This window comes from Ambystoma mexicanum, chromosome 7q (assembly GCF_040938575.1).
Source record: "Ambystoma mexicanum isolate Mex_15411 chromosome 7q, UKY_AmexF1_1, whole genome shotgun sequence".
In the NCBI taxonomy this organism is placed as follows: domain Eukaryota; kingdom Metazoa; phylum Chordata; class Amphibia; order Caudata; family Ambystomatidae; genus Ambystoma; species Ambystoma mexicanum.
Window position 1 is genome coordinate 537,110,276 of NC_090941.1, and position 27,876 is coordinate 537,138,151.

The following is a 27,876-nucleotide window of genomic DNA, read 5'->3' on the forward strand; positions in this document are numbered from 1 at the left end:
TCCACGATCCAAGACCTTCGGCAAGACCAATCCCGATCCGATAGAGGTCGCACGTTAGGCAGCTCCAGGATCGGAGTGTTAGGCAGCCTGACAGGTCCCCCAGCCAGCACAGGTGCAAACAGCAAAAAACTTCACACAAGGGCTTTGTCTAGTCCCCCTCGCAGGCACCAGCCTTCGAGGGAAAGAAGCAATGAAGGGATCATGAAGGTCCACAGTTCTCCGGTGTGGGGCAGGCTTGCTCTTCACATTAAGTCCTGGTGGGCACTATTCGAGGACCCATGGATCCGCCCTGTGGTATCAGAGGACTTCAGCATCCCCATCCCTCAAATCTCCCCATTCCCTCCTCCCCTACCCCCGATAGGGTCACCCTCTTTACATGCGTAGATTAGCTCACTTGTTGTGAGCGGAGCAGTAGAGGAAGTTCCCCTCTAGCAAAGAGGCTTGGGTTCTACTCTTGTATCTTTTTTTATTGTGATATGGTTTAGAAAAACTTTCCATAAATTCATACAAAAAAGAAAATAAATAGTTCCATAATAGTTCCATAATGCATACATACAGTAATCACCAAAAACACAAGATTTAGCAATTAAAATAATACCATTTAAAAAAAAAAAAAGAAATTAGCAAGAGCAATAATCTGTGATATGTTCACTCCCCACATCAGTCGAGACCAGAACAATTCTATCCTTTTCCCTATCAAAGGCAATCAATCTAAGCTATACATTTACTGCGACTCTTAAATGTCGCCCGGGACTAAAACAGCACCTTTGCACAGTAAAACAATTCTGATCCCCATTACTGCGTCTAATCGAAGCGGCGGTGTCCCCTGCTCCTCTTAGTCGTGGTAATGGGGGTCGGCAGTGGCAGGAATTGCAAGGGTGTCCCCTGCTTCCGTTAAACGGAGAGCGGGGGACTAGAAAGATTTGGGTAAAGAAAAAAAAAACGAAAAATGGACCCTGCGGCCCCAGCGCCGACCCATGTAAGTGAGTGGAAACTGACGCTGCAGGATCGAGGGAAGTCAGCAGCACTCTTCCGTGTGTTGTACGATTAAGGTAAGTGGCTGGGAGGAGAGTGGGATAGGGGGATGCAGACCACAGTGAGCTTAACTGATCATTATGCCGCAATGGTTGTCAACATTTCTGTCGGTGGGATTACGGGTGTCGCAGTGGTCACATAGATTCAATCAATCTAGTGGAGTTTAAACCTTTTCAATCTAGAATCCAGTGTTTTAAGATTTTCATTAGCATTTGGGCATTCGCAAAAACCACATTCCACTGAAGGACCAGCTTGCCTGTTGGACACAGTCCAATACTTTGTTCTCTCTCTTGTGTGAAATTGATTTATCTTCAAACGTAGGGAAACCTGTCTAATCTTGTGACAAGGAAATCACTGAAGATCTATAAGATCTATAAGCAAGTCCCCCCTCTTTCTAGGAAACTTGGTATGCACTTTATAAAAAAGAGCATGGGCACAAGGACTCCATGGTCTGCCTCCAGTCACCCTGAAAAGTTTAGATTTTACTTTGTCAGGGTTACTCATGAGTTCCATGTCTGATGACCTAATTTGCATTAATCGATAACTCAAGCGAGACTTAAACAGATTGACAAAGAGAACTGTACCAAGTTCTAACATCTGGTGAAAGTCAACAAAGAGAGAATTGGCAGGAGACTCTCGTATCTTCACAATATAGAAGAACAACCAGGCAGGCCTGAGAGTTGTTGCTTTACTTACCCATCCAAAAATTCAAAATGGTTAGTGGAGTCTCTGTGTGTGGGAGACAAAGGGAGGATACAGGAAGACTGAGGAAGAGGCTGTTGCAGTAGTGCAGCCTAAAGTGCACCAGAGCTCTGGAGACATTGAGTTTCTGGGGGAAGGTGAGAAAATGCAGCTGATAGTGGGCCTTCTTGGCAAAGTGCATAATGTGAGGAGAAAAGGAGAGAGAGGCGTCAAGGTTTTTTTTGGCTCGCGTGGTTGAGGGGAGGGGACCCATAGAGTGCAGCCATAGGTTAGGAGGAAACTGGGCTCCCAGTGAGAAGGATCTCAGTCTTGCTGGCATTAAAGCAGAGATCATTTGCAGCATGCCATGCCTGAATAGCAGTCCGACAGGGTTGAGAGGGGAGAAAGAGGAGGCAGTGGAGGGAAGTTTGAAGGAGTGCTTTGCCGTCTGCATAACACTGGAAGTGAAGTGAAGAGGGGAGATCAGATCAGGTGGGCCAAAGGGGCAAGATAGATGTTGAAGAGCCACGGCGAGAGGATAGAACCTTGAAGGACGCTGCAGGTGGAGTGTGATGGGGCGGGAAAAGAGCCCAATTGAACCTGATAGGTCACTCGGAGAGGAATGAGGTCAACCAGTCCAGTGCCAGGCCCGTGATGCCAAGGGTGTCACAGAGCCGAATTGTCAGGGTGGCATGATTGACCGTGTTGAAGGCAGAGGAAAGATCCTGAATGATCAGAGCGGATGGAGAGTTTGAATCGAGATTTTAGAGCAAGTCATCACAGGGGTCCAGGAGAGCAGTGCAGCCAGACTGGTGGTTGTAGAGACAACCAACAGATTCAGTGTGTTGGATCAGTTGGGAGTTGACCAGCATCTCCAAGATTTTGCCCAGAAAGGGGGTAATGGAGATAAGGCTGTAGATAGCCAGGCTGGAGTAGTCGGCAGGGGGCTTTTTGAGGAGAGGATGAACAAGGGAGTGCTTGAGGGGTAGCAGGAAGGGGCCAGTGGCAAAGGAGTGATTTCAGAAATCGGCCAAGGCTGCCGCAAGGGAGGCAAAGTTCTGGATGAGCAGCGGCGCACCTGTTTGGAGGAGACTATTCTAGGGAGGACTTGTCTAGAGACCTTCTCCGTTGGTATTAGCGAGAACGAGAAGAGTAGGAGTAAAGGGGAGAGCTGGGCCAAAGGAGATATGAGAGCTGGGGAGGGAGGTGTGAGGGATGTAGAAAGTTAGGACAGGGTGTCCTGAGTTTTGATTAAGAAGTGGGAGCCCAGTAAAGTAGAGGGTCAGGGGAGGCAGGGAGAAGCAGAGACTGCAGTAGGAATGGCGAGTTCCTTGCAGATTTTATACAGTTTGTGTGTGGCTAGTGGCCCCAGAGATGCAGGGTTGGATATGGGCCCTCTTCTTCGCACAGTGTCTCTATTGCCTTTGGAGCAGGTGGCAGGCCAGTCTGTCAGAGGATGTGGCTGAAGCCTGCCACTGCCACTCAGCACTGCATTTCAGAGGGGCATTTCAGAGGGGCTATGCCGGAGTCATACCAGGTGTTGCGCTTGGAGGCAGGCTTCACACAGATCCTCATGATAGGGGAAAGGAGGTCCAGGTTGTTGGTAATGAAGTGGTGAAGATTAGCAAGGGTAGAGTCCGTGGGGGGGGGAATGAAAGTGGTAGCAAAAGCAACAACTGACACTTGCTTCATCGGTTGACTGACCGAAAAGGAGACTGGCAGTGCAGGCAGAGGCTTAGCCGGGGGACCTAAGAAATCCAGGTGAGTGGACAGGAGAGCATGGTCAGACCAGGAGAGAGTTGTAGTGAGAGGGTTGGAGATGGGGATGTCTGCTGAGATGAGCGCACCCAAAATGTGTCTGGCCAAGTGCATCGGAAGGAGGGAAGAATGGTGAGAGAAAGAAACTCACAGATCATGCGGAAGAGTCCAGTGGCCGAATCAGGGGAGTCAATGTGAATATTGAAGACTCTGAGGAGGAAAAGTTTGGAGGTGGAGGCAACAAGAGAATAGAAGAGGTGGTGAGGTCAGACCACTCCGAGAGGAAGAGGGAGACCGAACCAGGGGTCCTGTAGATGGTGGAGGGAGTCAACAAGAGGGTGGGAGAGACACCAAGCCTGCAGACGGAGCATTCGAAGGAAGAGTAGGTCTGAGTGGGAATGATGGTAGCATGGACCCATTCAGGGAAGATCAAGGCCACTCCGCCTCCAGACCGGTTATGCCTGGGTTTAGAGAGGATCTTGTAGCCCTCAGGGAGGAGTGTGTCAAACAGTGACAGACCTGGCAGTGAACCACGTCTCGGTGTGCGTGAGAATGTCAAGGTCAAAGTCTTCAAGGAGACAGATATCAGAAGTGTGTTGAACAGCAGAGCGAGAGTTGACGATAGCAAAGTGAGGCTGGTTGCCGTCTTTGAAGGTCTTCCGAGGAGGGGGTGCAAGGATGTGGTATTCCTGTCGGTGGTGAAGGGCAAGAGGAGTGGCAGACGGAGGACTAGCAGGAGAGTGGAGGCAGTTTGAGAGACTGAAGACACCTATCGAGGAGGAGGTTGAGCTTGGAGCCCTGGGCCATGACTGTGCCGTTCTGCTGGACATTAATGATGCACCGAGAGGATGGAAAGCATGCCAAGAGTACTTCCCATCTAGTTGCACCGTTAATGGGTAACAGAAAGGGGAGAGGACTGAGACCATGTGGGGAGTCCCTAGGTCCAGAGAGGGAACGTCCACGTGGATGCCAAGTGACAGTCTGACACGAAGAAGCGTTGACGTAGGTGTCAGCGATGGGTAGGCCTGGATTAGAGACCAGGAGATGTTTTTGTAACCTTTTCCATTCAGGCTTCGAAAGAGAGGTAGGATAGGTGATAGAGTAGCAGTTAAAGTAAATAGTGGAAATGGGGAGCACCATGGAAGGGTAGGGCAGAGACGGAGAAAATGCACAATGCGCAACAAACTCACCAGGCGGGCTAGCAGCAAGACCGGTGCAGAAGTGCACGAGACGTCCCAGGTCGCCAAAAATGGGTGTTGCGCTGCTCCTGAAATGAGCGGTGGGAAAGCCGTAGGGCCAAGCACGAGGGTGGAGAGATCCGTGGCAACTCTTGATGGTGAGGTGAGACAGGAGGTGTCTGGAGTCATAGGCCGCAGGTACTTCAGGCTGATCCAGGCAGCCTAGCTGCAGGACAGGCACTATTGAGTCTATTGCACTTGGCAGTGTGCTTTCAGTCGGAATATTTGGTTTGACCGGGCCAAGTCAATCAGAGAAATGCTTTGGAGAGGGATAGCAAAGGGCTCCAGGGACCCCTCCAGGCTCCCCCAGGAGCAGGTGAAGAGGGACTTTCCTCTCCCAGGTTGGACAACACTGTGCTCCCACAGCTAATTATGCCTTCCCCTTCCAAAACCTTGTTATAATTATTCAATTTTCTTTGTTGCAGATTTTTTTTTTAACTGTATTTTAATTCCACCAGGAACCCCAGGTTGTCTCTTTAATCCGAAATGGGGGTGGGGGGGTTTCCTCTGTTAGCCCCTTCCACCGAGCAGGATTCCCTCACTTACCTACGAAAATCAACCCAGATGTTTGCGAACCCAAAGTGGCGAACACATGACAATATGCCACTCCATGGTGCCCAAAACGTGTGCAATTTTACAGTTAGAGTGTGGAATCCAGAGGGCGTGGGCTGTGCGCCCAGTGTCTGGGGCGCTCCCAGTGTGGTATCCTGACTCCTGCCCCAGTGCAGCGTGGCCGGAGAGAATGTCCTTATGTCACCCGGGGAATGTCTCCCCCAGACTGCTCCTGGGATATGGCCTCCTCACCTCATGGGCTTGTCCCCGATGGTGACGGGTCCGCCAGGACCTTTTATGCTGAGCCTTGCCGCAGCTACATACATGGCGCCACATGTGCCATCTTGGATCAGGGGCGGAGCCACCCTTGACCTGAATCACAGCTGTCACACACACTCCCTGGGTCTGCCACTGGCACAGGCCCACCGACAGCTGCACAGGACTTTCCGATGGCTGCTGAGCACAGCAGCCAACTGCTCCTCGATATGGGCTATAATTGCATGCTTGCCGGGCACCCCATGGAGGCTTTCAAGCAATAGTGGCTTATTCTTACTTCCCGTATTGATGGGGTTCCAGGCCGTTGGTGGTTGTTCTATTGGGCAAGACGGTTCCTTACATGATTCTAGGGAAAGAGACAGGTTTTTAGTGCTTACCGGAAAGCCGTGTATTCTTGGCTGTGTAGAATGTGGGGAGGAACGGAATTCCAATTTTTTTGTGCCATGGTTGAGTAGGCAGACCCTCCAATCCTGGCAGAATTTGAGGTGGGAACCACTAGGAGGAGAGCCATGCTTGACCTTAGGGTTCAGGCTGGGATGTAGGACATAATCTTTTCTTGTAGGTATTTGAGGCCGGCTTTATGCACTGCTCGTTTAGTAATGCCCAGGATTTTGAAGGTGGCCTTTCGTCCACTTGGCAGCCAGTGTAGGGTACGGAGAGCAGGTGAGATGTGATCCCTTCATCCCAGTGCATGAAGCAGTCTGGCAGCCGAGTTTTGGACTCCAGTTTTAGTTGGTAGGCTGGTGCACCAAGATAGAAGTTTGCATAGTCCAGTCTGGACATGACAATGGACATAATTGCAGCCAGTCTATTGGGGTGGCTGAAGTAAGGGAAGATGCGCTTCAGAAGCCTCAGGTGGAATTGACATGATTTGGATACTGATGTGGCATTTATAACGCGCCTGTACACGAGTGTTTCTAGGCGCGAGTACTGGTCCTCTGGACGCGGCCTATGTTCTACTACCTCCTAACATGCCTTTGCCTTTCATTGTGGTAGCTGATGCTTTTTCTTTCGCTGGGGGGCCATTCTCTCTCTCTCAAGAAGATCCCTATTGATGTGGTGCGACAGAGTTAGTTCAGAGTCCATTGTGTAGCCCAGGTTTTTGACCTTGGTGGAGGCAGGGCAGGACAGCTGAGCAAGGGTGGCCAAGGAGACGGTTGCGGGAATAGAGCTTTGTTTCCTCACACCATGATCTCAGTTTTCCCCGGATTCAGAAGGAGATGGTTATTTGTCATGCAGAGGACAATGTCTGTGGGACATACTGCTAGGTCAGGGTGGGGCTCAGAGGTTGATTTGGGAAGTTTCATGATGATTTTTTTTGTCATCAGCATAATGATAGCAGTTGAGGTTGTGTGAGCAAATTATCTCTGGCAGAGGGGTCATGTAAAGGTTGAAGACTAGGTGGTGAGAGGCAGACTCATTGGGTGTGCGATGGAGGAGAAAGAGAGGAGGTAGGTGATTTGCTCTCTGTTAGTGTGGAATGAGGTGATCCAGTTAAGTGCCGAATCCTGCATTCCTAGAGCGGTTAGTCTGTCAAGAAGGATCGTGTGGTTAACAGTGTCAAATGCTGCCGAGAGGTCGAGAAGAACAAGTGCTGTGCCTCCATCTGAGTCTGCTGAGACTTTTACGGTCATCCCAGACAGATCAGTGTGGTTTCTGTACTGTGGCATGGACGGAAGCCGGATTGTCTGGGGTCTAGGAGGTTGTTGGATTCCACAAAACAGTTGAGCTGTGAATATGCAGTGCGGTCAAAGAGATTTGCCAAGAAGCAGGTGTTGGAGATGGGACTGTAGTTCATAGGTTGGGGTGGGTAAAGGGATGCTGTCTTTAAAGGGGTTTGACATGCACGATTTTGAAGGCTTCTAGGAAGATGCCGGAGGTAAGGGAGTCATTAAGTATGGACCTCACCAGCTCTGCTGCACACGTGGAGGTGAACATTTCTTTGAGGAGAGAAGGGTCAAGGGGACAAGTGTAAGACTGGTTTTTGAAAGGTATGGCTTCTTCGAATACCAGGTAAAGCCCTTCACCCTCTGTAACGCCTGCCCACCTTTCTGAGGTTCATGAACGATCTATTTTGTGATTTCCTCTGTGTGTATATATATATATATATATATATATATATAGAGTGATCATTTACTTGGACGATATACTACCCTTCATACACAGTTCTGAACTGATTACGAAAACAACTCTTTGTACGCAAAACTTAAAGTGTTTGTTCCATGTGCAAGAAGTGAAATTCATGGATGTTTTGGTCTCCAACAAGGGAATACAAATATGTTCCTCGAAGGTGCGGTCTGTCCTGGATTGGCCAGTCCCCACGACAGTTAAGAAATTGCAGGCCTTTATAGGTTTTACTGATTTCTATAGGTGCTTCATTCAAGTTTTCTCTTAGCTTGTAACACCCCTAACCAGTCCCGGCCTCTGTTCTAGCTCCTAACATTCCTTTGCCTTTCATTGTGGAAGCTGATGCTTCCTCTTTCGCTCTGGGGGCCTTTCTCTTTCTCAAGAGGATCCCTCCAGGGGACATCACCATCAGTTTGTACGCCATTCACACAAGCTAACCGCAACCAAATGTAATTAATCCATCACAGAAAAAGTACTCCTTGCTATAAAAGATGCCTTCTGTACCTGGCATTATCTATTCAGGGCTGTAGGCCAAACTGTATTTTACACTGACCACCAACATTTTTGTGACCTTTTTTTTGTGACTGGCTTCGCTATGATGCGAAAACAGTAGCCAGGCCAAGTGGCATCTGGTTTTTGCTTCCATTTTATATCATTAAGTACCACTCTGGAACCAGGGATGGTAAAGCAGACACTCTTATCTCGCAAAATGGGTGGCGAAGCGCTTTTGCACAATCCTGATTTTGTAATAAGTAAAGACGCTTTGTCTGTGTCTGTACACTCCTGGTCCTGTTTCTCTCTGCTATACGTTCCTGGGTTCTTGTACATCAGGATGAGCGGTCTGGCTGGAATGTAACACATAACAGTGGGCTCACTTATATTCAGGGTCTCTTGTATCTTCCTATGCCATCCTTGAGTGAGCATGCTATGCAATGGTGTCATGACACCAAAGTTGCAGAACACCCAGGTCAAAAGAAAACCTTAGTGCTGCTAAAACGCATGTGTTGGTGGCCCCTCATGAGCCGAGACGTAACATACTACAGGGAAAACGCACAGAAAAAAGCTTAGTGGCTTACATCAGACTATGCCCGTTCCACACAAACCATTGTACGTGGTTTTATGGACCTCATTACAGACCTTCCAACCATAGATTCTTAGGGCATTATTTGGGTATTGGTAGATTAGTTTTACAAGATGTCATGCTTTGTCTCCTGCTCAGGCCTCTTGATGGCTGCTGTATTGGGGGACTTGTACTTTCGTCATGTTTCCTGCTTGTTTGGTATGCCTTTTATCATTGTTTCTGGCCAAGGACCGCAGCTCATGTTCTGGTTCTGGTGCACACAGACTTCCCTATTGGGTATAGACATTCGGTTTTCTTCTGCCTATCACCCTGAGACAGACGGCCAGTCTGGAAAGGTGAACCTGACGTTGGTGCAATATCTTAGGTACCTCTGTCTTCAACATTAAGCTAATAGGTTGTCCTTGATTCATACTGCTGAGTTTACATACAATAATGTGCCCCATTTTTCGAAAGGCTACTACACTTTTTATATGATGTATGGACAGCATCCACATGTTTCCTTGGACGGAGGTGGGATCCACTAACATTTCCACGGTGGGTACCTGCTATAGAAACGTACAGGAGATGCATGCATCCACTCCAAGCCATCTTTATGAGGCTCAATTATGAAAGTGCCGTTATGTCAACAGACTGAGAAAGGCATCTCCAGTATATGAACCAGATGAGTAGGGATACACCTCCACTGAACCTGAAAACTTGTATTACTTTCTGTTAGTCCCTATAAAGTGATTAAGCCGATAAACCCAGTACAGTTTCCCTTGTCCATTTCGTGTACCTCTGGATACATCCTGTTCTTCACACCTCTTTGCTCAAGCCATTTAAACCCACAACTCAGGAACTCCTCTTTTTGCACTTGTGAGATCCCACTAGAGTATGAGGTCCATCAGATCTTGGGCTTCCATTTAGTGCAAGGTTATCACCAGTGTCTTGTTGCTTGGAAAGGGTACAGGCCTGAGGAATGATCCTGAGAATCTGCTTCTCGTGTCCACACATCCCGATTGCTGGCCCATTTCCATGGCCTCATCTGTCTTGCCCGTGGTGACAAGTGACCCTTGGGGAGGGGCCATGTTGCATTTCAGGGATTGCGTCACTTACTGCACTACAGTTGGAGAGTCCCATGGGGTCTCTTCAATCGCCTGTGGGGGGGGCAAAAAACTACATTTTTCAGAACTCTTGCAGCTGTGTATGCCGCTCAGCTTGGCACGGACATAATGGAAAGTGTTTTGGAAAACCGTACGAGAATGCAACTTGAGGCAGTAAAATGAATGCGACGCTGTCATCACGCCTTTCCCAGCAGTGACCACTCCTCATGTGACCAGGGGACGGCAGCTGCTACCTGATCCTGAACCTGGGGGCAGCTACATGAGGGAGGATCACATGGGAGAAGACAGCCTCCAGGAGAGTATCATGGCAACATCGGACGAGACATGGTATCCCCCTTTGCTTGAGAATACCCTATCCATGCCCAATGCTTTAATGGCATATTGTTATACATCCCCTCATTCATCTAGGAAGCTTACTGAAGACCTTTTCACAAGATCTGTATGTAAGCCGTCAAAATCTGACTTATCTTTAAAGACTCATGAAAACACCTTCTCAGACTCCACCTACAAGTTATCCAGAGCTGACTTGCCCTTAGAGATCCCTGAGAACACTTACCCAGACTTTACATGCAAATGAGCACCACACACCGTGGGTAATAATAAGCAGCGCTCAGATACCTGAGGGTTCGTAGCGCTATATAAATGCCAAATAATTATTATTATTTTATTAAATCATCAAGAATGGACTTCTATTCCCTAAACTACAAGAATACTGGGATGAGGAAGATGAGCTGAGTAATGCAGAGCAAAGCAGGCCAAGAGCACAATCTGCGCTCTAGTTATGAGTACATACCTGTGGCCGGGAAATGTAAACAGCAGAAGCACCTGACTGAGGTGCGCTTTTGGCAGGAGACAACTGCTCCTCGCGGTACGGACTGAGAGACCGTGGGGCTGCAGAGAATTTGCAGAGCCATCTGGCTCACGGACTAGGTAAGGGAAAGCTGACCGCTAAAGAACACGCTGCGGGAACACCGGAAGCCGATGCAGGGCTCCTGGGTGTTTGCAGGTGTTGAAAGGCAGCGTTTGCCTTACCAAAACCTGAAACTAAGCAGAAGAGCCTAGCAGGAATCGCGAGAGGCAGAGAAGCTGACGGAAGGATGTGGCGAAACGAAGGAAACTAAGCAAATGAAGTACATGAAAGAGAAAGAGCCAAGTGAGCATTTGTTTAAAAGGGAAAACTGAACAAAAGTAAGAGACTTTCTCTGGAAGGATAATATACCAGGCAGATAAAATATCAGATAAAGCAAACCTAAGAGAATATCAAGTTTGGAAGCGTGTGCAGAGCCCACTTGAGAAAAGCCCTGGACGGAGAGTACACCAGGTAAATTAAAGCTGCGGGGAAAATACACACATAAGAATGCCCTGACAGGAGAGTATACCTGGCAGTTTCAAGTGCGTGCATTTCAGAAAGTCCTGGAAGGAGAGTACACCAGATAATTGACAGTGTGTTCATATAATAAATCCCTAGTAGGGAAGCACACAGGCCAAGGACAAGCTGAACAGTGCATAAGAAATAAATCGCCTAAAGCCGTCCTGAGAAAGATATATCAGGACTAGCAAAAGGCTGTGCTGATTGAGAAGAGGAGTGAAAACCTGTATAGAGAGTACAGCAGGTGTCCTAACAAGATAGACAGTCAGTTGCTTTGTGTACCAGTTGTGGTGTTTATCAAGAGAAACTCAAGGAACTGATATATTTGAATATACAACAGAGTGAAGAGAAATCCAGGGCAAGGGAACCACCCTTTGGAACAAGGAACTCTATCCTTTTGGAACTTTTGTGTTACGCATTTTCTTTTTGAGAATTTATAAACCACTCGAGGCCAAAGAAATTGCCCTTTTCATCTTGGAGTTAATTTTGTTACAATGTGTGGGGCAGAATAGTACTTTGGACACAGGAAGGGTTTGCTTTGGACATTCTGACATCGACAGATCCTTAGTTTTGGTTTTGGGTAGGGGAAACACCTCTTAGAGCAGGGACAGAGAGGCATTTTCCCACCCCCTTTAATTTTAATAAGTCTTTGACCAAAACCATAACTCCCTTCTGTCCAAGTCTCATTCCTGGCTCCTCACAGCAGTGTCTTCAGCAGTGCGGTACCTCACAGCTCTGATATTAACTTCTGTGGTGCGTTATTCCTATTTGCTTCTCCTTGTGAATTCCTGACCCTTTGCTTAATTTTTCTGGATTGTTTTCTTGCCTGCTGTTTTGGATCTTTGGGGGCTTTGGCATTCTGAATATTTTCCTTCATCTAACCTAGGACTGCTTCTGGAACTCTGAATGAATTGCCATTGCTTGGGCTTTTGTGTTGGTACTCTGACTTTGTCTGGATTCTTGGAACTCTGCCTGCCCTGGATACTCCTCTCCTATAGCTGCTCCCTCGTGCCGTTCGGGTAGAATTTGTAAATGTTTCCCCTGGTTTGTTTTTGTGGGTGGCACCCATATGTCTGTGTTTTTGTCCTTTCCTCAGGTGGTGCTTCGTTTTCCTTCACCACCTTTACTGGACCTCAGATACTTGCACAAACTGGTTGTTTGTATGGACCCACTGGGCTTTAGAACTTTGTTCATATTATCTTTTTTCTCCTTAGAGCTCCTGAAAAGCGCAGCTAAGCTTCCTGTTTCCTTTTGTCTATTCGCTTAGTGAAGGGGTTACTTTTTAACCCTTGGCAGGTAGCATAGGAGAAGGCCACTGTAAAGACTGGTAGGGGGTGTCTGTACTTCTGCTCTCTATATGGTAGAGGAGAGGCACAGAAGACCCCAGCCAAGATTCTCTATAAGGTAGCAATGGACGAGCAATCAAGGCCTAGCTTCTCAGGAGGTGATGCGGGCTGGTTCTTAAGTACAGTGTAGTCCCCGAACCCCCACAAAGGAATGTCCACACACTGTATTACTGAAAACAGTCTTTATATAATTAATATTCAAAGGTATGTACACGATCACAATAACGCACTTTGTACTCGGCAGTCAATAATGATAAATATATACAATTCTAAAGTGGTACCACTAATGTCTCATTAAAGTGCATCAACTGTACGGTTAAAATGTCACACAGATTAATAACGAGGAAACCATCAATAGAGATGGGCAGGAACGTAAAATGGTTGAAACACTAGGCAGAATGCTGGCCCCATTACCTAGACACAGTTCTGTGTGGAGATTTCCCCCCCCCCACCTGGGCAACCTGTAAAATAAGATATATCGCACAAGCCCAGTCCATAGGTTCATCAATAGTCTCACTTCTTCCTATTAAGGTTTTACCCCCCCCCCCCCCCAAATGTACCTGGTGGAGTAGAGTTCTCCGACGATACGTCGACCAATCCTTCTTGAGTGTCTCCCTTTCAGGCGGGAGCCACGGATCGTCGAGAGGTGTCGGGGTACTTGGCGTTCGGTGTCAGGGAATCGACGGCCCTTCTTAAGCGCCCTCCCTTTAAGGCAGGAGTCATGGGTCGTCGAACGTCCGACGGTGAACAGGTGGAACTATGACAGGGAAGTGGCAGCTTCGTTCCTAGCGGTGCTAGTCGACGACAGAGCGTTGGCGTCCTGCAAGGAAGAGGGGTGCGGGGCACCTCGATGACGATAGTTCTGGACCGCAAAGAGATGATGAAGAACTGTGGCCCAGCAAGGGCGTCTAGTCGTCGGCGTCTCTGTGGTCCTTAGGTGGCGGGAAACCCACCGGTGGATGCTCCTCAGCGCGTTGACGGTCGGGCCTTCTGCATCGGGAGACAAGCGGATGACGATGCAGGTGAGAGCGTCCGATGATCAATTGAAGTTCTTAGGCAAACGGGAGCACGGCGGCTCCGGTCGGCGGCGGCGGTCGGCGACAGTGGCAGACAACAGTCCGAGTGCTTCTCCTTGGAGTTCCGCAGCAGTCCCCGTATATCGGGTCGGCAGCCTGTCGAAGGTCTGTCTACCAGGGAGCGTTGGCAAAGATCAGCTGTGCACGATGGTCCCTCGTAGCTCGGGAAGAGGGTGCCTTACCAGGTCCTCTCTGGGTCAGTCCTTGGAAACACAGCAGCCTTCAGATTGCGAGGGAGAGCCACAGCACTCCTTCTCGTCCAGCGGTGGTTTCAAGGTCAAGCGTCAGCTACTCCAGTTACTCGTCGTAGTGGACTTCAGCTTCTGAACACGATTCCTAGCAGTGAGAGGTCCCCAGATATACTGTTGATCTCCCATTCATTCTGCTGGGTCACACTCAAGCATCCAATCACGACTACGGGCATTCATGCAGGCAGGCAGCCAATCGGGCACACGAGGTATTAAGGCCATTCACTTCTCTCCAGACACTCACAACAGGTTATGTGTATTGGGACAAGTACCGAGCCATTCACACTCCAAGCTGCATTCATACCGGTTTCGGGCAGGGTTGTCTCAGTCATTGTGTCAACCACCAGATACTAGACACCCACAACACAGAATGCATATTCGTCACACTCTATTCACCCGGGTCCCACCCACAGGAGGTACCCACAACATACATCACCGGGAAGGCTCCAGCTAGTCTGGCCGGGCCTTCACAACAACAGCAAATGGCACTTCCATCCAACAGCCAGTCAGGGGGAAGGGACAGAGTCAGGGCTTCCCAGGACTTTGGGAAAACAAGGCAATGGGTAATAGAAAGCAAGAGGCCACAGGGGCCATCTTGTTTTCCATCAGGAATCAACTGATCCCAATGGCAGTGCCGGGGTATCCCAAAATGGAGGATACTCCGCGCACCTGTCGATTTCAGCATGGAGCTGCCACCAGCCCATACCCTGCTCTGTGGGCCACCCACAGGTGCCCAAAAACATACACTAGGGGTACAGGTTTGTACCCCCATCCATGGGTGCCATAAGGGTATCCCACGGGTCCATTCACCAAACCAAAAGAGAGAGAGCTGCACCGCCAGGAGTCCCACATGAACTCCTGCATGGAAAACATGACAGAACACACGATAAAAAGCAGTGAAGGACAAGGATACGGAGGCCCTGTCCCTCCGATGCATTTCCAGCATCACAGCCATTATGTCTACAGTCTGGTCGGAAGGGGGGAAACCAACCCAAAGCATACCACCCGTTTTATATTAGCTGCACTTACAGTAAAAATTGTCACGGGTGATGGGCAGGAGCAGATCAATTTGAGATAGCCTGCTCTTTGAGCCACAGGGACACTGAATAACTGCTTTATTTTATAATAGTTTGCCTGCTCTTTTTCGAAAGGATGGGATGGATTAATATTACCTGTAGGGAAGAGTAGACCAGCGTTTTGTACTATTGTTAACAAATCCCCTGGGAATGTTCTGCGGTGGCTACATTTATCTAGCAAAAAAAGAACTTGAGTTCAGTATGTCCATTCTGTATAGGAATTCATTTTTGCAAAACGGCCATATATTATAATGCCTCATTTTATGCATCTGGTAATTTTATGCTTTTGTTATTTGATTACTATTGTGATTTGATTGTACGTTGATGGATGCAATTCCTCTTAATAAATGTAATTGGTGGAGACCATCAGGGGACGCAGAAGGCAATGACTGCCTGAAGCTCGGCTCCACACTCCGTGGGGACCATAGAGATGATTAAGAGCTTTTCCTGACCTTCAAATTAACTTGAAATAAGGTTAACACACTTCGGAATCGTGTGGGAAGAAGGAAAGCCCTTGCTAATAGGAAACAAGGCGGTGCAAAACGGGGAACCCGAAGTTGACCCTTCCCTCCACGGGCTGCAGGAAATAGCGTGTGAGCGCAACGGACCCTGAAGTGGGGAACAAACAACAGCAGCCGCCTGAAGCATCGCAGGAAGGGGAATCCAAATAACGGGAAACTATTCCGAGACGCGTGGAGTGACACCCCGTCAACCGTGTGAAAAGCGATGAAGCATCGGCTGCTGAACAGCAAGGGAGGTGGAGAGTGCAGACAAGAGAAGCGCTCCCGAAGTCCCAAGGCGGGCCGACAGTGTGACATAAGCGAGGTATCTAGGATGAAGTAACTAGAGCGCGGCCCCAGTACGACAGAGGAACGAGAGAGTGGGGCTACCAATGATACAGATACAGAGCCGGGAAGGCTTGGTGGGACCCCTTCAGCGGGGCTTCACAGGGAGGCAATCTAGGGCAGACAGTGAGGAGCGGTCCACGCCCCCGAATGAGAACCCTCGAGGGAGGCTGCGACGCAGCATTGTGGGACAGAGAAAAGTCAGGAACCCCTGATGAAGTGCGAACACCGCCCATCCACTCGCGTCGCGGTCCTGTGGCAGGGGTCATTACCAAGAGGGAACCACATGGTGGAGGAGGAGCTCAAAAGGGAGCAGGAGCGAGGAGGGACAGACCCACAGGTCGGTGAAGCGTGGGGAGAAGCAGGGGGCGCTGTCCTGCCGACAGGATCGAAGACTCTGGGATCCAAAGAAAGGGTGAAGCCCGGGGGAAGACGCAGATGACGGCGCTCCAGAAAAGACCGGCGGACGAAGCATAGCGCAGGGGTAAGCAAACAAGATAGCGGGTGGCTGCCCTTCAAGAAGGAAATGGGGGCTGGGAGCTAAGTTGAAGGCCCAAACAAAAGAGGGAGTCCACGGACAAGACGCAAAGGAATTTATTTGGGTAACATAGAGAGGGGGCATAACGGAAAGGTCCAGCAGAGGCCTGCAGACTGAATAGAAACTTCACAGAAATCACTGCTGCCAGCTACAAGCCATTAGCAGCAAAAGGAGATGCGACCTCGACAATAAAAGCAAGAGAAAGATTATTAGACTTCACATCTCGGGGTGCAGGCTCTGAGGGACATAATAGCAATTAGCAAGTCAGCACGTGGCCAAAAGCGAAGAGCGCTGTACAAGCTGGGAGCATTGAGGAGGATATAAGCCCCCGTTTGACGCCCCTTAAGCAAATGGTATAACTGCTATAAGTGCAAAAGCTCTATCATAATCACAGACAATACTCGTGGCGAAGCATACAGGTCTCACAATCCTTGTGAAAACACCAACCAGGGGAAAGTAGCAGGCCGGATTCAAGGGCAAAAGCAGCAAGGAGGCATCCCATCTGTCGGGGAGCCAGCTGCCCTGGGAGAGGACAAGTGCATGCTGAGTGCCCGCCATGAGGGTGGCCTTCATAGACTGCAACAGTACAGGAGAGCACGCCTAGTGGCCCAAGAGACCCCACTGGGGGGGCACGGCTGCAATGAGCATGGCAGTCACGAAGGAGGACATAGCGGGGATCATGGCACAGATCAAGGCGCTGAAGTCAGATACAGACATCTATATCCGAAATAAGGGGGAAAGTGGCGCGAATAGAAGTAAAAGTGGAAAATCTGGAGAACAATCAGGCCAATGTGGACCTAATAGAAATGAAACTCAACGCTAGAATGACGGACATCGAACTGCGAGAGGAAGAAATCACGCTCAAGATGGACGGTATGGAGAACAGGGAGCGAAGGTCGAACCTGCGGATCCTAGGTCTGGCAGAGAAGGACGGTGAGACTCTGCAGCAGGTGGAAAGAAAGATCCAGGACATAGTTAATCAACTGTTCGAGGAAGGAGGAGGAAAGGTGGTGACAATTGAAAGAGCTCACGTTACAAGGAAAAAACTGAAATCCTAACCAAAGCAAAACAGAAAGAGGACATTGAATTCCAAGGCTGTAAAATTAAAATATTTCAGGACCTCTCGAGTCTGACGTTGGCTAGAAGAAAGGGCATGTAGGCCACTCACCCTGTGGCTCACAGAACATACAATCTGATACAGGTGGGGCTACCCATTTGACCGAACATTCGAATTTCAAGGGGTGAATTACAGGATCACCACACCTGAAGAAGCAAACAAAGTCCTCAAAGGCTTAATGGGTCAGATGAGCACTCGAGGACCTGTGGTCCCACAAGAAGTCTCACACTCTCAGTCGGAAGAGCTAAGAGGAACCCAGCTCAAACAAAGGAGGGCCAAAGTGGGGAGGAAATACTTCATACCCAAACCTGTGTCGCCGGCAAAGCCACCATGAAAAAGGTATGAAAATGGAGGTTGAAGGGGACACGGATATAAGAACTTCAAAGAAGGCACACGAACATAGAAAGAGAACTTTGAGAGGAAAATGGGAAAGCAAGGCAGGATAACCGATTGTTACCCCATGGGAGGGCAGCGTATAAATCCTGGTGCCCCTCAATTACGGGAGGGCGTCTCAAACCATGGGACCAGAGCAATCATCTAGGGCTGCGGTTCAGTTTACACGGTTAACCAAGTTTATTGTTATGTGGAAAACAGGGGGGCAACTCGGAAGACAAGGAGGCATTTGCAATTACGGAACAGGGGTGAAAAGAACAGAAGGCGACAATGGGATCCAACATAAGAGTGGCGGAACTGACGGACCAAAATGTGGGAAGGCCTATTTTAAGGGTGGGTACTTTGAATGTCAAAGGGCTCAACTCACCAACTAAAAGGTCCCTACTAACAAGGGGATTTGTAAGAGCGGAATTGGATGTGCTCTTTGCGCAGGACACTAGATTCAAAGTTGGGGAGAGAGTCCATTGAGGGGTAGAGGGCTGGGACAAACGTTCTGGGCATCAGGAAACAAAATAAAAAAGGGGAGTGGGGATCCTTCTGAATAAACGGGTCAGGGTGGAAAACCCAATAGTGGAACGGTCGGCAGAAGGTAGACGGATAGTAGTTCGGGGAGAATGAGAAACGCACAAATCACTCTAGGGGGGGTTTACGCACCCAATCGAGGACAAGCCCCCTTCGGTGTAGCGGCCCTGGTATACCTGGGAAGGAACGATGAGAACCCTGTGGCGGTAGAAGGCGATTTTAACACTTGGGCAGTTCCTCAAATGGATAGGCAGCAGACGAAGATCCAGACTAAAAGAGCCCCACGGGCAGAGGTCAGTAGGTTCGCAGCTACCCTGCAGGGGGAGGATTTAGTGGATCTCTGGAGAGCATGCAACCCGGGGAGAAGAGGGTACATGTTTAAGTCAGAGGTTCATGATGCCTTCACACAGATCGACTACCTTTTGATCCATAAAGAACATAGATCCAGGGTGCAGGACACTATAATCCGTCCAATAACGTGGACAGATCTCGATTTGGTTATAGCCACCATAGTGATTGGGGGATCGGTCACAGAAACACCAATTTGAAATGTAACGACTCTTTATGGCTGAATAAGCTATATGCCCAGGAATTGAGGGTAGCAATGGAGGAGTATTTCCAAATTAATAATAATGGAGAAGTTGGCATGAACACTGTGTTGGAAGCGGGTAAGGCAGTGTGGAGAGGTCACCTTATAAGGGAAGGAGCTAGACGAAAGAGGGAACATAAACTAATGGAGGATAAATTGAGGTAGGAAATTACAGAATTGGAGAGGAAATTGTATGCCCGGGGGTCATACCGCAGAGAACACCTAGCAACCCTCAAAGAAAAACTGAAAGAGCTGAAAACTCTGGGGAATGGAGAGGTAATAAGAAAGTTAAAGTTCTTAAAACAAACATTTTGTGGAAAAGGGTACATGGCCGACAAGATGCTAGCCACTAGACTCCAACCACAAAGGGCGAAAGATGGGTGGAAGGGCTTCAAATAGAAGGGAGAGGGCTAACAAGGTCAGCAAAAGAAATAGCTGGCCAATTTGCTAAATATTATGAGACCCTCTATACCACTGAGGGGGTCCGGTTAGAGAGTGAGATGGAGGAATACATAGTAGCGGCTGGCCTAACCCATCTAACGGGCGCAGAACACGCCCGTTTGGAGTCAGACATTACCTCAGAGGAGGTGCAGGCAGCCATAAAGACTTCCACTGGGGGGGGGCAGCACCAGGAGAGGATGGTTATAGCACGAGATTCTATACAGTTCAGAGACATCCTTTCCCCACACCTAGCAAATCTGTTCAATCACATAAGGGAGAAGGGCCTGGCACCACTGTCATTCTCAGTAGCACACATAGCAGTAATCCCTAAGGCAGGGAGGGACCCCACAAGCTGCAAATCATACAGGCCCATATCTCACCTGAACACAGATGCTAAAATATATATAAAAATATATATACGAGAGTGCTTGCCTCACGCATGGAGGACATTATGCCACGCCTGGTCCACCCAGACCAGGTAGGCTTCATAAAAGACAGACAGGGAGCGGACGCTATGCGGAAGACCCTGGATATCATGGAGCATACCGCAGGAAGCGAGGGAAACCATGCACTCCTCAGCATGGATTCAGAGAAGGCGTTTGATAGAGTAGAATGGAATTTTCTATGGGCTGTGCTGAGGAACATGGGATTTGGTGAAACATTCGTAAGAGGTATTCAGGCTCTGTATAGATCCCCAAAAGGGAGGGTGGTGGTAAACCACAAAATCTCTGAGATTAGCATGACCAGAGGGACTAGACAGTGGTGCTCCGTTTCGCCACTCTTGTACGCCCTGTCCATGGAGCCGCTGGGGAACAACATTAGGAGAAATAAAGAGATCAGAGGGATGCGCGTAGGTGCAGCGGAATACAAACTGGCCACGTTTGTGGACGATATCTTACTGTATTTGGCAAAACCCCAAGAGGATATTCCGAAAATCCTCCAAGTAATAAAGGAATTTGTGAAATGGGTGGGACTTGAAGTGAACGCCGACAAATCCACGCTCTTCCTCTACGAGGCCCCTGAGAGTGAGGGTCAAACTGCATCAGTTGTAGGGGGAATACCCACTAACCACCAGGGTTTTAGGTATTTGGGAGTCAACATAACGAGAACTACAGATAAACTTGGAGGCAAATCTATCCCCCCCCGCTCCCTCTTAAAGGAAATAACCAACGGCCTGGAGAGATGGGCCAAGTTAACTATCATGGTTGGGTCGAGCGAATGCCCTTAAAATGGTGGTGCTCCGCAATTGCTATACCTATATCAAATGCTCCCAATTTCTGTCCCAGTCCACCATTTCACTGAAATAAAAGGGATGATCTGTAGATTTCTATGCCAGGGGAAAAAACAGAGGATAGCGTATAAAATGCGCACCCAACCAAAGGAGAAGGGAGGGGTGGGTCTGTCGGATATGTATACGTACTACCGAGCCACTCAGCTCAGGGCCCTGGTAACCCATCTGCGAGGCAACAAGCAAAAGCAATGGGTAGCCATCGAGAACCATCGAATGAGACCCTCGCTGCGGGAATGGTTATGAGCCCCAAGGAAATCCTTCCCTAAAAGTGTCATCAATCACTTTGCAATGGGCTCCCTCCTAAGGTTGTGGTGGAACAAAGGGGAAATGCGTGGGCTCACAACTTGGCCGTCCCCTATGAGCTGTATATGGTCGCCTCCAATTTGTGATGGTATCAGAGATGCAATACGATTCCAGAGCTGGTATGAAGTGGGTTGGAGAGAGCAGGCCAGATGATAAAACCGACCTGGTGTAGAACTATACAAGAACTGGAAACCGGCTTGCAAATTGGACCATTGGAAGTGTTCAAATTCCTACAGCTCAAGGGGACCTTGTTGTCTGGGAAATGGAGGGAAAAGCTGGGGAGAGGCCTTACCACCATGGAAAGAATCCTAAGTGAATCGACTCTTACGAGGGGTCTCCTCTAATGGTTATATATGGCCCTGCTTGAGGTGAGAGGAAATAAAGCAGAAGGTCTTAGAAAAAGGTAGGAAAAGGAAATGGGCACAATGATGACAGATGCCTTGTGGTCACGAATCTGCACTGCAGCGTGCAAAACATCTATCTCCTCCCAATCTAAGCTGCAAGGACTGAAGTTGTTGCATAAATGGCAATTTGACCCCAAAAGACTTTCCAAAATGTTCACCCAAACGAGCCCCATGTGCTGGAGAGGTTGTGATGTAGAGGCAGATTACTGGCACATGTGGTGGGCATGCCCTAAATCCCAAGCATAGAGTGCCACATATGATGCACCTCTTGCTCCTGCCGGCAAGGGCCTGTATAACTATAGGCTGGAAATCTGAATCTCTCCCAACTAAACAAACGTGGGCTATAAAAGCTAAGGACCTTTACGAGATGGAAAGTATAACGTCCCAGCTGCACAATACTACATCGAACAGAGAAATGGAGTGGGTTCCATTCAACGAGGCCTACAAATAACAGATGTGAAGACTGTTACCATTCACAAATCTATTATCCCGACTAGCCACCAACGGGGCTGCCGTTGGTGCCCCGTTCGAACACTGGGGAGGGAGATCTGGGAGTGAACATTCTTTGTTTTCATGTTAAAGCTTTTGGTTATGCTTTGGGTATGCACAAAAGTTTTATTCGAAAAATGTTCAAAAAAAGCAAATAAAATAAAGATGTAATTGGTGATAATGAAATAACAAGTCCACGAAAGACCACAAAATAACATTACAAGGCCTGCAGCAACCAGTAATACATGTTTGTTCTACTGTACCTATGCATCCTTATCCCAAATTGTTAGTGATAGAAGGGTCCAGTGATCCTGTAAGCCCACACCTCCTGTCTGGGCCTCTGCAATTGTAAATCTGACAGTGTTCCAGAGCTATAGTGATTTTAAAGGGAACGTGTTTGTTCAAACATGTTAGTGGTATAAGGTCTACTGTCGGGAACTAAAAAATACGACCGTAAACCGGAAGTCACTATGGGGTGGGTGGCCAGGCAAGTGCCCACTAAGAATTGTTAGTGAATATGGAAAGTTAGGCAAAGATTGAGCATGAGTTATTGAGATGATGCATTAAAGGAATGGTTCGGTCAGAAATATTAGTGGCCAAAAAGATGGCCAATAATAAAACAAATACCTAAAATATATATTTTTTTTTAAGTCCCTATGCAAAGTTTCGAGCAAATGAAGCTCAAACTTTAAAATTGCAAGCACTAGGGGGCATCCATTTTGTGATTTCAGGCAGCCTCCTCGGCTCTGCCTTTGCGGCACTAAACAAGCAGCAAAAGCCCCCTACTGGGAGCTTTTGCTTACTGCATCTTAAGCAGAGCTGAGGAGGCTGCCTTCACTTTCATTTTACGTTTTCTGTGCTCCCCAAGCCCAGGCAAGCACAGAAAACGTAAAATGAAGGCAAAAAGCCAAGGCGCACCAATTAAAAATATGACGTTGTATTTGTGATTGCCGTGGTTGGAAAATCACAAATACAACAACGTTGCTATTCTGACAGTGGCAGCTTTCGCTGGGAGTCTCCTGGGGTCCCCCAACCCTGAGGGAGTCCAGGAGACTCTCAGCGAAAGCTGCAGTATTCAGAATAACGTTTTTGGATTTGTAAATACTGCAGCATTTACAACTACAAAAACGTATTTCGAAACACCGCGGAACGGAAACACAACCACGTTGTCTTTCTGCCTACAGCAGCTTTCACTTTGGGACTCTCGGGCTCCCCACGGTGAGCTCGAGAGCTCCAAAGTGGAAGCTGCTGTAGGCAGAAACACTGCGGCATTTCTGAACACCCGCGTTTCTGCCTACAGCAGCTTACACTTTGGAGCTCTCGGGCTCCCCACGGGGAGCTCAAGAGCTCCAAAGTGAAAGCTGCTGTAGGCAGAAACACCGCGGCATGGAAACACAACCGCTTTGCGTTTCTGCCTGTCTTGGCTTTCACTTTGGGTCTCTGGTGCTCCCCCGGGGGAACACCGGAGACCCAAATGATAGCCGCGGCAGGCAGAAACACAACGCAGTTGTTTCAAAAAAGCTGCGGTTTTTCTTTCCATGTTTCTCAGGCTCCTTCGGCTGGAGGAGCGCGAGAAACTTGGAAAGAAAAACTGCAGCGTTTTTGAAACACAACGTTGTATTTATGTTTGTGGTTGCTTCAGCTTGGAGCCCAGTGGGCTCCAAGCTGAAGCTACCGCAAACATAAATACAATGTTTTAAAAGCTGCGGTTTTATTTCTAAGTTTTCCGGGCTCAGCAGCTAGTGCTTATTTAAAAAAAAAAAATAGCACTTACCGAGATGCAGCTGCAGCTTTCCTGCCTGTAGTCTCTGGTCCCCGTCCTCTGAGTCCGGCACCAATGAAGCAAAAGCCACCCAGTGGTAGCTTTTATTTACTACAGCTGGCTGGCTTTTGCTTCATTAGTGCCGCAAACGCAAGCACAGGCGGCATCCATTTCACAAAATGGATGCCCCCTAGTGCTTGCAATTTTAAAGTTTGAGCTTCATTTGCTCGAAACTTTGCATAGGGACTTAAAAAATATATATATTTGAGGTATTTGTTTTATTATTGCCCATCTTTTTGCCCAATAATATTTGTGACCGAACCATTCCTTTAAGGAGAGGAAGACAAATGAAGGTTATGTGGATGGTCATTCTGCTCGTCAATCCACCTCATTGCCGAAAAAGACATAACGCTAGACAATGAACAAGCTAAATAGAAGAATTGGAAGGGATAACTTGGGTAAATTAATTGAGCTAATAGGTAAATTGAGGGGCGGGAAGACCCACTCAGTGCATTGGCTAGGGTAATTGGTGGGAAGTCAGCAAAGTATTGCCGTTTCAAGGGTGGTTAATTGAATGTGTGGTGTTGCTATCATTTGCTGGGTGAACCTGTCTTTTCGTTATTTAATTTAAGTAATTCAATTAAAAAAAAGTGTAAGCAAAGTGGTTTTGGGTAGAGATATTCTTAAAACTTTTAAATAACATAAATTACAGTAACCATGCGGTTTGGTCTGCAGGTGGCTTCCCACAGAGCAGGGCGCATTAACTCATTTATGAAACATAGTAGATACTACAGAACGATGTGTGTGTTTAGGTCAAGTTCTTTAACTTGTTAAGCTGGTGGGTGATAATTTTCTCACTGTAACATAGACTTGCCGGTCATCGTTTCGACAATTGATGATCAACAGCATTTCATATCCATTCTGTCAATTGTCTTTGGAAAGCCGAGGGTTCTGTAAATCTGGTATTATGGTGGGTCATACAAATAACATGGAGCACGTTATTTCTCAAGCCAGATGTTTCAATGAAAAACTCTAGGATCTACTACCATTTGTCAGTAAGAACCCGACACCCTCATCAAAACGTAGTAACATTTAAAACAAGTACTCTGCATGTCATTGCCTTTACTGAGCACTGGTCTCTACTGTAAACCACCCAGCACGGCCCCTCTTTTGTTTGTTTTTCACGCCCAGAAATCTTGAGACCTATACAGCCTTAAACTCAATACTTGTGGGAGTGGATGTTGTGGTTACATGGAGAAAATTATAGTCTTTGGCTATCTGTTTTTCCCTTAGTAACATTATGTATTTTCCACAGATCTGCATTGAGTGGGATGCAGTGCAATACCCTTAATTGACACCTTATCCGTCCGCTTCAGTAATAGAACTAATTCTCTTATGAACCATAGTAATAGTGACAGGGGGTTCATAGACCCGTTCTGACCTTAATTAGTCACAGCCAACCATCAAGTATTGTTATTTATAAATGTAATTCCTGGATCAGTAATCTTTTAATTTGGGAGTTGGAGGTTGGGCATAATTTCATGAATATGGACCAAGGTAATGAAAGATATGCGACCTTGAGGAGGCTGATGTTTGACATTTTCAGAGCTTAGAGTGCCAAATGCTCCCAAATGCTCCCAAAGAGAATCCAGTGTTGGACCGGTTATTATGATGATTTTATCGTCCCAGTGTCAACATGCACAAGCAGCAGCTGAACCCCAAAAAACGGGGAGCAAAAATGCGGTTGCTTGAGCCTATCAGTAGTTCAGTTCCTAGCATGATCAATTTCATGAGGCGCTCTCCCGCATACGTTTAAGGTGGGTATCCGGTCATTTTTTCGAATACATTTCTTCGAAATGCAATTATGGTGAAAACATTTTGCTGAAAAAAATATATTTTGAATGTATTCTTTTTTAATTTAATATTTTAAATTTTTTTGGGGGGGTCTTGAAAGTTAAAAAAAGTGTTTTCCACAGATCTGCATTGAGTGGGATGCAGTGCAATACCCTTAATTGACACATTATCCGTCCGCTTCAGTAATAGAACTAATTCTCTTATGAACCATAGTAATAGTGACAGGGGGTTCATAGACCCGTTCTGACCTTAATTACAGACAACCATCAAGTATTGTTATTTATAAATGTAATTCCTGGATCAGTAATCTTTTAATTTGGGAGTTGGAGGTTGGGGATAATTTCATGAATATGGACCAAGGTAATGAAAGATATGCGTCCTTGAGGAGACTGATGTTTGACATTTTCAGAGCTTACAGTGCCAAATGCTCCCAAAGAGAATCCAGTGTTGGACTGGTTATTATGATGATTTTATCATCCCAGTGTCAACATGCACAAGCAGCAGCTGAACCCCAAAAAACGGGGAGCAAAAATGCGGTTGCTTGAGCCTATCAGTAGTTCAGTTCCTAGCATGATCAATTTCATGAGGCGCTCTCCCGCGTAAGTTTAAGGTGGGTATCCGGTCATTTTTTCGAATACATTTCTTCGAAATGCAATTATGGTGAAAACATTTTGCTGAAAAAATATATTTTGAATGTATTCTTTTTTTATTTAATATTTTTAATTTTTTTGGGGGGGGTCTTGAAAGTTAAAAAAAAGTGTTTAAAAAAAACAGGGTTTGGGGGGAAACCCCCCACCCGGTTTAAAAAAAGACATTCGAAATATTTTTTTTCGCCGACATTTTTTCGACATAATGGCATTCGAAAAAATGCCATTTGAAAAAGTCACTATAAACCTTTAAGGTGTATGCTGTTCAGTAATACAAGTGTACCGTATTGTAGTGCTCGTTGTTATAACATTGCATGTAAGTAGAATGGAATCACTGCCTAGGTAAAGTGGTCTGTATTTGCCCAGCTGGAAAAATGTGACGCTCCATGAGCCTCTTGCCTTAACTGTTAAACTGGAACTTTGTTATTGTTGGGTTATTTTACAAAGCTTGTATGCTGCACCAATCGCCACCAGAGTGCTGCAATGGTTCCAGTAGCAACTGCACGTGTTTATATTCCTTTGTTGAAATCGTGCTTGGCTAATGATGGGATCCATCAATTCATCAATTCGTGTGTTTATGGATATGTCAAGTCATTATGCAACGTACAAATAAAATAACATTGCCCTTTTGGGTGCCATATGGGGCATTCATCCAATTGCTGACAAACACTCGATTTTTCTTCAAAGTACCCCATGTGATGTTTTTCGCCTCTTATGGATTTTCATGCACCCGAGTTGTACAGTAGTTTTATTTCCAGCAAATGCAGAGGTATGTTTGATGGGTCAAATAGTGGATAAAACGGCCCTTATGCATTTAACCAAACATTTTTGACCACCGTGTTCTAGCTAAACCATGTTTGTGTGTGCTTTGTTTCTCTAATCAGAACTTCCTGCCAAGATATCAAAACCTATAGTGGAAAATCCCAGAATTATTCAAGATGTTGCTAACTCCTTGGACCATAAAACTGTTGTGGAAAGCAGAGGGAATGCTTCTAATGTGAGATGTGAAGACCGGGTTAGGCGCAGAGGCCGGAAGTCCAAGCATAATTCAAAAAACAAACGCAAGCAGCGACTCCTTGAACCACCGATTCGTCGCCGTACCCTGCTAGAAATGGCAAGTGTCTGCTTCCATTACATTTTTATTCCTCTATGAACGAAAAATCGTCCCCTTTAAAAAAAAAATTGTTTTCATTAGTGGGATTTTGTTTTACTATAACTGTCAATTGCACAAACTCCTTTATAAACACTTAGAGCTCATTTCGACTTGAACGTGAACTAGAAGTGAAGAAATTCCAGTGTGAATCTTATGTCTTTCTGGTAGGCTTTGTTGAGCGGAATAATGAATGTAAGCATCTTTCTTCAGGGATGTCTGATATCTACATGACTATCACTGGGATTAACTGCTTTCTTTTCCTTTTTAAAAAGGTGTATTTACATGTTGCATGCTTCAGGTTCATTATGTCACTGAATCCCACTAAAAACATTCTGCACGCAAAATACATTGCATATCTAATTTCCCTTGCTTTCCATGTTCCTGTATAGCGTTGTTTATATAAAATGAGTCCCTATGAAACTTGCTGCTAGAACAATTGCGCACCATTGTATGGGGCTAACTTTCACATCACAACAGACAGTTTCTGTCACTTCATTGTTCCCAAAAAGGCTTCTGAAACGTGCCTGTTTGGGTAGCGTGGGTGGGATTTCTATAGACCTAG

At 47.1% G+C, this 27,876-nt stretch overlaps 1 protein-coding gene across 2 annotated transcripts in view; it reads left to right on the forward strand.

Moving 5' to 3' along the window:
• The window catches only part of NUFIP1 (nuclear FMR1 interacting protein 1), a 546,199-nt gene that overhangs the window by 483,362 nt on the left and 34,961 nt on the right, over positions 1 to 27,876 (forward strand). For both annotated transcript variants that reach the window (XM_069640255.1, XM_069640256.1), the window contains one exon: positions 27,046 to 27,275. In XM_069640255.1, the coding sequence (XP_069496356.1) occupies positions 27,046 to 27,275 (230 nt within the window). The remainder of the gene's footprint in view (positions 1 to 27,045; positions 27,276 to 27,876) is intronic.